Raw genomic sequence first — 12,670 nt, 5'->3', positions numbered from 1 at the left:
TCTTGAATCATGCGTTGTTTTATATATCAACTCATACGCCCTGTACCATGGAATAGGTACATCATAAATCTCTTCCCAACTATTTTGCAATCTGTATGGCACAGTTGTCAACATCCTGGTCCTCTAATGAAACTGGTATACTTTCCTATTTATGCTATTTTTATTCCTCCGCAAGGTTTGATCCTTTATGTTGGGCAGACAGACCAGTTCCCTACCTCCTCCTGCTGCCACCTGCCTCCTCCTTTTTTGGAGTAATGCTGTAATCAATTGGTTGTACTCTTGGATTGAGCAGACCTTTCCTTACAATTCTGATAACTCCATGAAGGACATAACTATACCATTCCAATTTACAATATCATTTAAGAACAAAATACCCTTTTCAAACATCTTTCCCATAAATACAGGTATTTTATCAACCAGCACAGTTGAGTTCAGCCATAATGTGTTGTAATATTTGTTGTATCTTTTCAGGGGATGAAATTGAAATTGTAGCCAGCTCTGCAATGCTTGTTTGAAAAAGAGAGCTACTTTGAAAAAAAGTATCATTTTCAATTCATTGAAAAGGAGACATGGCAATCTGCACAAAGGCAAAAAGGCCATTTTTAAACAATGGATTTGCTTTTCTTAGTAATCTACTTGAGGACCATTTAGGGTTCAAATAAAACTTTTGAATGAGTGAAGCTTTGAGAGAGAGGTTTAGTGCTTTTATGTTTAATAATCGCAACCCACCCAATTCATATTCAATATATAGATATGCACGTTTTATTTTGTCTGGTTAATGCGTCCCAGATAAAGCAAAATATATTTTGCTAATATGATTTGGGAAAAAAATCATCAGGAGTGGGCAGCGCAATAAGTAAGTGAGTAAACTGACATATGACTAAGGAGTTAATCAGGGCCATTTTTTCATAAGACGTATTTACCTCTCCATGGTTGCAGGATCTTGTCTATTTTTACAAGTTTTCTATTGAAATTCATTGTGTAGAGCTTATTTTTATCTTTTGTGATATGAATACCGGAATACCGAGTACGTCTACTTCACCATCAGCCCATTTTATAGGTAAACATGCAGGGTAATGTAAAAGTTGTATTTTTTAAGGATCCAATACGTAATATTGAACACTTATCATAATTAGGTTTTAGTCCAGAGAGTACAGAAAAGTTATCTAGATCTTCAATGAGACAATGCAGGGATCTAGCTTGCGGACTTAATTTAAAAGTTGAGTCATTGGCATACATTTTTTTTTTATTTTACCTTTATTTAACTAGGCAAGTTAAGAACAAATTCTTATTTTCAATGACGGCCTAGGAACAGTGGGTTAACTGCCTGTTCAGAACAACAGATTTGTACCTCGTCAGCTCGGGGATTTGAACTTGCAACCTTTCGGTTACTAGTCCAATGCTCTAACCACTAGGCTACCCTTCCACCCCATACATGGACAGCCTTTGTTTTAAACCTTGGATATCTAATCCTCTAATGCTGTTATTGGATCTGATTTTCATTGCTAGCATTTCGATGGCCATAACGAATAGATATGGTGACCTCAGACACCCTTGTTTAACTCTTCTTGACATTGCAAAACTCTCTGAGAAGTAGCTGTTATTTACTATTTTACACCTGGGGTTGCTATACATTATTTTCACCTATTTCATAAGAGAATTACCGAAATTAAAAAAACCCAGGCATTTATAAATGAAATCCAGTCTTACTTTATCAAATGCCTTTTCGAAATCCGCTATAAATACCATTCCTGGCTTCTTATATGTTTCATGATGTTCTATTATTTCTAGTAGTTGTCGTATATTATCTCCAATGTATCGTCCATGTCAAAAACCTGTCATTAAACCCTTTTAATTTTGATTGCTTTGGATTTTGCTAGTATTTAAGCATCACAACATTGAAGTGTAAGGGGCCTCCAGTTTTTTAGATAGACTGGGTCTTTATATTTGCCATCTGGGTCTTGTTTTAATAATAGAGAAATCAGACCTTCCTGCTGAGTACCTGACAGACTACCATTTCTGTAGGAGAAGCTAAAACAATCTAACAATGGAGCTTTTAGTATATCAATGTAACGGCTGTCTACGGAAGAAGTGGACCAAAATGCGGCGGAGTTAGGGTTCGTCATTTTTAATGTTACGAACACCATACAATTCACAAAACAACAAAACTGACAGCCAACACAGTCCTGTCAGGTGCAACAACAGTGACAAGAACAATTACCCACCCCACACAACGGAAACGTAGGCAACTTATGTGTGACTCCCAATCAACCACAACCCTCTACAGCTGTGCTTGATTGGAAGTCACACGGCCAAAATTAAATGAAATAATAAAACACTCACTCCCTTCTGCCACGTCCTGACCCAACTACACCCTCTACTGGTCAGGACGTGACAGTACCCCCCCCTCAAGGTGCAGACCCCAGGATGCACCTAAAAAAAGGAAAACACAAAAAAAATCCAACAAAAAAGGAACACCTAAACAATAAGGGAGGGAAGGGAGGGTGGCTGCTGTCACCGACGGCACTGTGCTACACCCTCCCTCCCCAACCCACCTATCCTGGAGGTGGCTCAGGTGCAGGACGTGGACCTCGCTCCACCTTCGGCGTCGCCCACTCTGTTGGCGCCGATCGCTGCGCCGGGCAGACGGGCCACTCGGGCTGGGTCGGAAGACATGCGGGCCACTCGGGCTGGGCCGGAGGGCATGCGGGCCACTCGGGCTGGGCCGGAGGGCAGGAGGACCACTCGGGCTGGGCCGGAGGGCAGGAGGACCACTCGGGCTGGGCCGGAGGGCAGGAGGACCACTCGGGCTGGGCCGGAGGGCAGGAGGGCCACTCGGGCTGGGCCGGAGGGCAGGAGGGCCACTCGGGCTGGGCCGGAAGGCATGCGGGCCACTCGGGCTGGGCCGGAAGGCATGCGGGCCACTCGGGCTGGGCCGGAAGGCATGCGGGCCACTCGGGCTGGGCCGGAAGGCATGCGGGCCACTCGGGCTGGGCCGGAAGGCATGCGGGCCACTCGGGCTGATCCTAACAGGGCAGTCCGGCCACTCTGGCAGAACAGGGCAGTCCGGCCACTCTGGCAGAACAGGGCAGTCCGGCCACTCTGGCAGAACAGGGCAGTCCGGCCACTCTGGCAGAACAGGGCAGTCCGGCCACTCTGGCAGAACAGGGCAGTCCGGCCACTCTGGCAGAACAGGGCAGTCCGGCCACTCTGGCAGAACAGGGCAGTCCGGCCACTCTGGCAGAACAGGGCAGTCCGGCCACTCTGGCAGAACAGGGCAGTCCGGCCACTCTGGCAGAACAGGGCAGTCCGGCCACTCTGGCAGAACAGGGCAGTCCGGCCACTCTGGCAGAACAGGGCAGTCCGGCCACTGTTGACTGGCGGGCAGCTCCGACTCAGGATTCACCAGGCTGGGGAGACATAACGGAGGCCTGGCTCTGGGCGCAGGCCCTGGACTCACCAGTCTGGGAAGGCCCGCTGGAGGCCTGGTTTGAGGAGGTGGCACAGGAGAGACCAGGGTGGAGAGACCCACTGGAGGACCGGTCCGTGGAGGAGACACGGGCTTGACCAGGATAGGGAGATCCACTGGAGGACTGGTCCATTGAGGAGACACGGGCTTGACCAGGATAGGGAGACCCACTGGAGGACTGGTCTGTGGAGGAGACACGGGTTTGACCAGGATAGGGAGACCCACTGGAGGACTGGTCCGTGGAGGAGACACGGGCTTGACCAGGATAGGGAGACCCACTGGAGGACTGGTCCGTGGAGGAGGCACGGGCTTGACCAGGATGGGAAGACATGCAGGAGGCTTGGTTCTGGGCGTAGGTACAGGATGTGCAGGGCTGGGAAGACATGCAGGAGGCCTGTTTCTGGGCGCAGGCACAGTCTTTACCAGACAACCAGAACGCACCTCAGGACGAGTATGGAGAGCTGCCTCAGGTGACATCATACCCACGACACGCTCATTAGGGCGAATGCCGTACTTTATGCACCACACTAGCAGCTCTCTCATCTCTCTCTCTCCTAATTTTCCCATTAACCCCGTCACAGTCTCTGTCTCATAACCCTCGCTCACCTCCAATGTCATCCCGACTGACTCTGGTTCCGACCTCAGCTCCACCGACTGTCCCGTGTGCCCCCCCCAAAAAAATTATTGGGGCTGCCTCTCGCGCTCGTTGCGCTCTCTCTCCTCGTAGTATCGCCTCTCCGCTTCAATCTCCCACTGCGGGAGGCGATAATCCCCAGCCTGAGTCCATGGTCCCTCTCCGTCCAGGATCTGTTCCCACGTCCATTTGTCCATAACGCAGTAGTCCTGCTGCTCCTTCCTCTTCCGCCGCTTGGTCCTGGTTTGGTGGGTAATTCTGTAACGGCTGTCTACGGAAGAAGTGGACCAAAATGCGGCGGAGTTAGGGTTCGTCATTTTTAATGTTACGAACACCATACAATTCACAAAACAACAAAACTGACAGCCAACACAGTTCTGTCAGGTGCAACAACAGTGACAAGAACAATTACCCACCCCACACAACGGAAACGTAGGCAACTTATGTGTGACTCCCAATCAACCACAACCCTCTACAGCTGTGCTTGATTGGAAGTCACACGGCCAAAATTAAATGAAACAATAAAACACTCACTCCCTTCTGCCACGTCCTGACCCAACTACACCCTCTACTGGTCAGGACGTGACAATCAAGAAATACCTGATATACCTCTACCGGTATGCCATCAAGCCCTGGGGTTTTTCCAGACTGAAAGGATTTAAGTCTCAAAAAGTTATTCCTCTGTAATTTGGCCTTCACACTGATCTTTCTGTACATTTGTTAATTTTCCATTTGTTATATTATTTGGAAAGAATTCCTTACCATAATCTTCATTCAGTGGGAAAGGATGAGACGGAAAAGTGAACATCTGCCTAAAATAATTACCTTCCTCTTTTAAAAGATAATTCGGAGAATCATAGACGACTCCGTCTTCAGTAACGAGTTTCTGCAAATTATTTTTGTTAGCGTTCCTGTATTGGAGATTCAGGAAGAACTTGGTGCATTTTTCTCCATATTCCATCCAGTTTGCTTTATTTTTGTAATAGATAACATTAGATCGTTCTTGAATAAGTTCCTCAAGTTCTTTTTGTTTTTCCTCTAACTTATTTTGTATCTCTGCAGTATCATTTTTATTGCTATCTACCTGTACTATTAGTTCATGGATTTCCCTTGTTAGTCTTGTCTCTTTAGCCAGAAACTGTTTTTTTAATGTGTTGTGGTCCCCAGCATCAAGATATGTGTCGTCCCAAGTCCTCCTGGCCGTGCTGAAGCTCCAGTTTCAACTGTTCTGCCTGCGGCTATGGAGCCTTGACCTGTTCACCGCACGTGCTACCTGTCCCAGACCTGCTGTTTTCAACTCTCTAGAGACAGCAGGAGCGATAGAGATACTCGGAATGATCGGCTATGAAAAGCCAGCTGACATTTACTGACTTGTTGACCTGTTGCACCCTCGACAACCACTGGGATTATTATTATTTGACCCTGCTGGTCATCTATGAACATTTGAACATCTTGGCCATGTTCTGTTATAATCTCCACCCGGCACAGCCAGAAGAGGACTGGCCACCCCTCATAGCCTGGTTCCTCTCTAGGTTTCTTCCTTGGTTCTGGCCTTTCTAGGGAGTTGTTCCTATCCACCGTGCTTCTACACCTGCATTGCTTGCTGTTTGGGGTTTTAGACTGGGTTTCTGTACATCACTTTGTTGCATCAGCTGATGTAAGAAGGGTTTTAAAAATACATTTGATTGATTTGATTGATTGCAAGTGATGCACAATCCAGCTACGCTCTGAAGATGCAAGTCTACATGGGCTGAGATGCAAGTTTACGTGGACTGAGTTATAACGTGTGGGCTGTGTCCTGTTCTGGAGAGTGAATTCATGACATTTTGTGACACAAAATAGGGGAGGGTATAAAAGAATGGGGAAATGGATAGAAAAAAACTGAAAACAAAAATTGCCCTACCAACTAACCATACACACATTAAAACATCACCACTATTCCACTACCTGACCCTGTCTGAACATAGACCCATTAAAACCTCACTACTATTCCACTACCTGAACCTATCTGACTATAGACCCATTAAAACCTCCCACTATTCCACTACTTGACCCTATCTGACCTTAGACCCGTTATATATAATGCCATACAACTCTCCTTCCGTGGTCTCCAACTGCTCCTAAATACAAGTAAAACTAAATGCATGTTCTTCAACCGATCGCTGCCTGCACCTGCCCGCCTGTCCAGCATCACTTCTCTGGACGGTTCTGACTTAGAATTTGTGGACAACTACAAATACCTAGGTGTCTGGTTAGACTGTAAACTCTCCTTCCAGACTCACATCAATAATCTCCAATCCAAAGTTAAATCCAGAATTGGCTTCCTATTTTGCAACAAAGCATCCTTCACTCATGCTGCCAAACATACCCTCGTAAAACTGACCATCCTACCAATCCTCGACTTCGGCGATGTCATTTACAAAATAGCCTCCAATACCCTACTCAACAAGCTGGATGCAGTCTATCACAGTGCCATCCGTTTTGTCACCAAAGCCCCATATACTACCCACCACTGCGACCTGTACGCTCTCGTTGGCAGGCCTTCGCTTCATAATCGTCGCCAAACACATTGGCTCCAGGTCATCTACAAGACCCTGCTAGGTAAAGTCCCCCCTTATCTCCGCTCACTGGTCACCATAGCAGCACCCACCTGTAGCAAGCGCTCCAGCAGGTATATCTCTCTGGTCACCCCTAAAGCCAACTCCTCCTTTGGTCGTCTCTCCTTCCAGTTCTCTGCTGCCAATGACTGGAACGAACTACAAAAATCTCTGAAACTGGAAACACTTATCTCCCTCACTAGCTTTAAGCACCAGCTATCAGAGCAGGTCCCAGGTCACTGCACCTGTACATAGCCCATCTATAATTTAGCCCAAACTACTACCTCTTCCCCTACTGTTTTTATTTATTTTATTTATTTTGCTCCTTTGCACCATATTATTTATATTTTAACTTTGAACTTTCTTCAAATAACAAATCTACCATTCCAGTGTTTTACTTGCTATACTTTATTTACTTTGCCACCATGGCCTTTTTTGCCCTTACCTCCCTTATCTCACATCATTTGCTCACATTGTATATAGTCTTATTTTTTTCTACTGTATCATTGATTGTATGTTGTTTTACTCCATGTGTAACTCTGTGTTTTTGTATGTTGTCGAACTGCTTTGCTTTATCTTGGCCAGGTCGCAATTGTAAATGAGAGCTTGTTCTCAACTTGCCTACCTGGTTAAATAAAGGTGAAATAAAATAAAAAATAAAAATAACCTCACCACTACTCCACTACTTGACCCTATCTGATACTAGACCCATTATAAACTCACCACTATTCCACTACATGACACTATCTGATACTAGACCCATTATACAGTGGGGGGAAAAAGTATTTGATCCCCTGCTGATTTTGTACGTTTGCCCACTGATGAAGAAAGGATCAGTCTATAATTTTAATGGTAGGTTTATTTGAACAGCGAGAGACAGAATAACAACAAAAATATCCAGAAAAACGCATGTCAAAAATGTTATAAATTGATTTGCATTTTAATGAGGGAAATAAGTATTTGACCACCCTCTCAATCAGAAAGATTTCTGGCTTCCAGGTGTCTTTTATACAGGTAACGAGCTGAGATTAGGAGCACACTCTTAAATGGAGTGCTCCTAACCGCAGCTTGTTACCTGTAAAAAGACACCTGTCCACAGAAGCAATCAATCAATCAGATTCCAAACTCTCCACCATGGCCAAGACCAAAGAGCTCTCCAAGGATGTCAGAGACAAGATTGTAGACCTACACAAGGCTGGAATGGGCTACAAGACCATCGCCAAGCAGCTTGGTGAGAAGGTGACAACATTTGTTGCGATTATTCGCAAATGGAAGAAACACAAAAGAACTGTCAATATCCCTATGCCTGGAGTTCCATGCAAGATCTCACCTCGTGGGGTTGCAATGATCATGAGAACGGTGAGGAATCAGCCCAGAACTACAAGGGAGGATCTTGTCAATGATCTCAAGGCAGCTGGGACCATAGTCACCAAGAAAACAATTGGTAACACACTACGCCGTGAAGGACTGAAATCCTGCAGCGCCCGCAAGGTCCCCCTGCTCAAGAATACATATACATGCCGGTCTGAAGTTTGCCAATGAACATCTGAATGATTCAGACGACAACTGGTGAAAGTGTTATGGTCAGATGAGACCAAAATGGAGCTCTTTGGCATCAACTCAACTCGCCGTGTTTGGAGGAGGAGGAATGCTGCCTATGACCCCAAGAACACCATCTCCACCGTCAAACATGGAGGTGGAAACATTATGCTTTGGGGGTGTTTTTCTGCTAAGGGGACAGGACAACTTCACCGCAACAAAGGGACGATGGACGGGGCCATGTACCATCAAATCTTGGGTGAGAACATCCTTCCCTCAGCCAGGGCATTGAAAATGGGTCGTGGATGGGTATTCCAGCATGACAATGACCCAAAACACACGGCCAAGGCAACAAAGGAGTGGCTCAAGAAGAAGCACATTAATGTCCTGAAGTGGCCTAGCCAGTCTCCAGACCTTAATCCCATAGAAAATCTGTGGAGGGAGCTGAAGGTTCGAGTTGCCAAACGTCAGCCTCGAAACCTTAATGACTTGGAGAAGATCTGCAAAAAGGAGTGGGACAAAATCCATCCTGAGATGTGTGCAAACCTGGTGGCCAACTACAAGAAACATCTGACCTCTGTGATTGCCAACAAGGGTTTTGCCACCAAGTACTAAGTCATGTTTTGCAGAGGGGTCAAATACTTATTTCCCTCATTAAAATACAAATCATTTTATAACATTTTTGACATGCGTTTTTCTGGATTTTTTTGTTGTTATTCTGTCTCTCACTGTTCAAATAAACCTACCATTAAAATTCTAGACTGGTCATTTCTTTGTAAGTGGGCAAACGTACAAAATCAGCAGGGGATCAAATACTTTTTTCCCCCACTGTAAACTCACCACTATTCCACGACATGACCCTATCTGATACTAGACCCATTATAACCTCACCACTATTCCACTACTTGGCCCTATCTGATTCTAGACCCATTAAAACCTCACCACTATTCCACTACTTGGCTCTATCTGATTCTAGACCCATTAAAACCTCACCACTATTCCACTACATGACCCTATCTGGTCCTAGACCCATTATAACCTCACCAGTATTCCACTACTTGGGTCTATCTTATCCTACAGCAGGCCGGCAGCCTGGGAGAACGGGACACTATCGTTCATCAAACCTTGTAACACTTCTGCTGTAAAATCTCATAACCCAACGAGTTTTCTGCAGCTGCCACCACAACATCTATTTTCAGTGATTTATGTTCCATTTCTGTGGTACAGTTGATCACCATGGCTATGAATGCTAAGAAACCAACCTTACTGAAACACATGTTATTCCTATCACTCTCTATTGGCAATGGCATACTCACAGGGAGCCTCTCAGGATCCCTCGATACTGGAGCCATCTTCCTCTACTACTCTCTTCACTGCCTATGAAGATACCTTCAAAGAAAATGACTCAAGTAAAAGCGAAAGTCACCCAGTAAAATATTACTTGAGTAAAGGTTTAAAATTATTCGGTTTTAAATATACTGAAGTATCAACATTAAATGTAATTCATCAATTATACTTAAGTATCAATGCAAAAGTATAAATCATTTCAAATTCCTTACATTAAGCAAACCAGACCGCACCATTTTCTTGTTTTTTTTAAATATAATTACGGAAAGCCAGGGGCATACTCCAACACTCATTCACAATTTACAAACAAAGCATTTGTGTTTAGTGAGTCTGACAGGTCAGAGGCAGCAGGGATGACCATGGACATTCTATTGATAAGTGCGTGAATTGGACCATTTTTCTGTCCTGCTAATCATTCAAAATGTAACGAGTACTTTTGGCTGTCAGGGAAAATGTATGGAGTAAAAAGTACATTATTTTCTTTAGGAATGTAGTTAAGTGAAAGTTGTCAAAAATATAAATAGTAAGGTAAAGATACCCCCCAAAAAAACGACTTAAGTACTACTTTAAAGTATTTCTACTTAAGTTGTTTACACCACCGGCTAATGGCCCGACATCGGGATCTCTCGTTGGGTTAATGAGGCAACTAGTCACACCTGTGACAGGTCCTTTAAAATGAGAGGTAGAAGAGGTAGACCATAACTCACAGACAACAAAGAGAGAGACTCCCAGTGAATCCTTGGAAGAGTGTAGAAGGTGAGATTGTGTCATTATTTAATAGACTATCTGCATCTCAAATGGCACCTTAATCTTATGTGGCCCTGGTCAAATGTAGTGCACTATATAGGGTGCCATTTTGTGGAGTGACCCCCTGCATTTAAGAGCATAGCCTAATAGGTACCTTTGCAGTAAATGGGTTGTCAAAGATGGTTCACTACATAAGAAATGAGGAGCCATTTGTGAAGAATACATATTCCTGTGTGCCAGGCTTATCTATTGTATGTGGTTGAAGAGCTGATACCTGAGTTTTGGCAGAAGACTAGTAGCACCGTGTTGCCAATACTCGGTTCTTGGGGTCCTCAGGACTGGATTTAGGAAAGGCTGCCTTAGCAGTTGCTTAAGTGTTGTAATTAACAGAGGGTTTCCTTAACCTCTCCTCTAGTTCCACCAGCCATTCCACTGACTTGGAATATTCCAGTACTATCACAGCTGATTAAAATTCTCAACTAATCCTCTCTCTCTCTCTCTCTCTCTCTCTCTCTCTCTCTCTCTCTCTCTCTCAGGAGACCTATCATCATGGCGACATTGACCATCATTCTGCTTGTCAGCACGGTTTTTGCTCAGGGAGGTAGGAGTTACATACCTCACACCTGCATTTTAATAAACATTAGTGGGTGTTGCTCTGCCCTATTTCACACATGCAGGTGTGACTTGGAAATGTTTTCATAACGGTTCTCCATGGGACACCCTCTGACACTGGAATAATCAAGGTTGTGCCTTGCTGAAGGGAACATGGATGGATATATCAACTTGTCAGTACACTGATATGAACTACTGGCCCAACGCTCTAACGGCAAGGCTACCTGCCACTCCTCTAGTTCCAGAGATGTATATCGGTGTCTAGATGCTGGACTGAGGTGTTCTGATATGATTGGTTTAATCATTCAACTGTATGTATGACTGGCTTGTCTAGCAAGTATCAGTGTCACTTCTTGATAGAATTTACCCCCACTTTTACAGTCTTTTTTTTTTTTCATCAGCAGTTATACAATATGATAAAAACACAGGAACTGAATTGACTGTGGGCCCTTTAAACAAGTAGCAGAATTTCCATTTTTAGCCAGGAAGTCCCTAGGTTGCATCTGAAATGGAACTCTATTCCGTATAAACTACTTCTGAGTAGGGTCCCACACGGGAGGCAACCCAAGATTCCAGAATGTTATGTCTACGTTACAATGTATGTTACCTGTGTGTCCAGATGCTATGAAACGACCCAAGACCCCTTGTGAGCGTGCTAGAGATGCTGTGATAAATGGCCCGCCTGGAGTCTACGTCCCCACGTGTGACTGCCAGGGAGAATACACCCCTGAGCAACACTGGGGATCTACAGGTTAATGCTCACCCAGTCTTGTACAGCTAACCTTGTGGGGACACACAATTCAGTCCCATTTAAAATCCTATTTCCCCTACCCTTAACACAAAAACCGTACCTTAATTCTAACCTTAACCCCCTTGGAAATAGCATTTGACCTCATGGGGACTAACAAAATAAGACTTATGGAACAGCTTTTTAACATGTCCACTTCTGGTAGGTTCCTCTTGGTGTGTTACCAGAACTGGACAAAAGATCCCGGGTACTGAGACTCCACCAGGCACTGCTTCTGTCAAATGTGCATGCAGGTACACTCATTCACTAAATGTTCATTCTTTGCAGCTTGTTCTGAGTGTTAATATTTGTTTTTGTTTAATTATAGTGGAGCTCGCTGATGAGAGGCATTGGAACCAAGACGTTGAGAAGACTTTGCAAAAACATTGGAATTACTTTGATGCTTGTCTTTACAGTACTATGGGCGTTGATTCACATTCTATATGAATAAATCCAGAGCTAAAATTGTTGCTTCACTTCCTTTATTGTTGGTGTTATATGCTGAACCAGACCATTTCTGGGAAATGGAAGGAATAAGGCTATGGTGACCGTATTACCACCACACCTGTGGTCATGAAGGCAGTCAATTCCATGTGACCACTTGGTCATGGTAATTAGGCTTTTCCAAGCTATGATGCTGCTGATGGTCATTAGTAGCCTACTATACTTAGCACTTTATTGCCCTCTAATCACTGACATCAATGCAAATGTAATTGCAGATCAACTATTGGTCACATGCAGATGTTGTGGGTGTAGCAAAATGCTTGTGCTTCTAGCTCCGACAGCGCAGTAATATCTAACAAATTACACAACGTGTATACACTTAACCTGTTAGGGCTAGGGGGCTGTATTTTCACGGCTGGATAAAAAAAGTACCCAATTTAATCTGGTTACTACTCCTGCCCAGTAACTAGAATATGCGTATAATTATTGGCTTT

General features: G+C 44.5%; 2 protein-coding genes across 2 annotated transcripts in view; both read left to right on the top strand.

Moving 5' to 3' along the window:
• Positions 1-12,670, top strand: part of LOC106578178 (equistatin-like) — a 42,258-nt gene that overhangs the window by 19,197 nt on the left and 10,391 nt on the right. The gene's annotated exons all lie outside the window — the stretch shown is intronic.
• LOC123723957 (saxiphilin-like) lies at positions 10,220-12,216 on the top strand. The gene is made up of 5 exons (XM_045701664.1): positions 10,220-10,342; positions 10,870-10,934; positions 11,565-11,696; positions 11,899-11,986; positions 12,061-12,216. Exons 2-5 carry the CDS (start codon positions 10,883-10,885, stop codon positions 12,071-12,073), a joined length of 285 nt encoding a protein of 94 aa, XP_045557620.1. The 5' UTR covers positions 10,220-10,342; positions 10,870-10,882; the 3' UTR covers positions 12,074-12,216.

The sequence above is a fragment of the Salmo salar genome, chromosome ssa18 (genome assembly GCF_905237065.1).
Source record: "Salmo salar chromosome ssa18, Ssal_v3.1, whole genome shotgun sequence".
NCBI lineage: Eukaryota > Metazoa > Chordata > Actinopteri > Salmoniformes > Salmonidae > Salmo > Salmo salar.
Note: the sequence above shows the minus strand (reverse complement) of the source record. Positions and strands in the feature narration are given on the sequence as shown.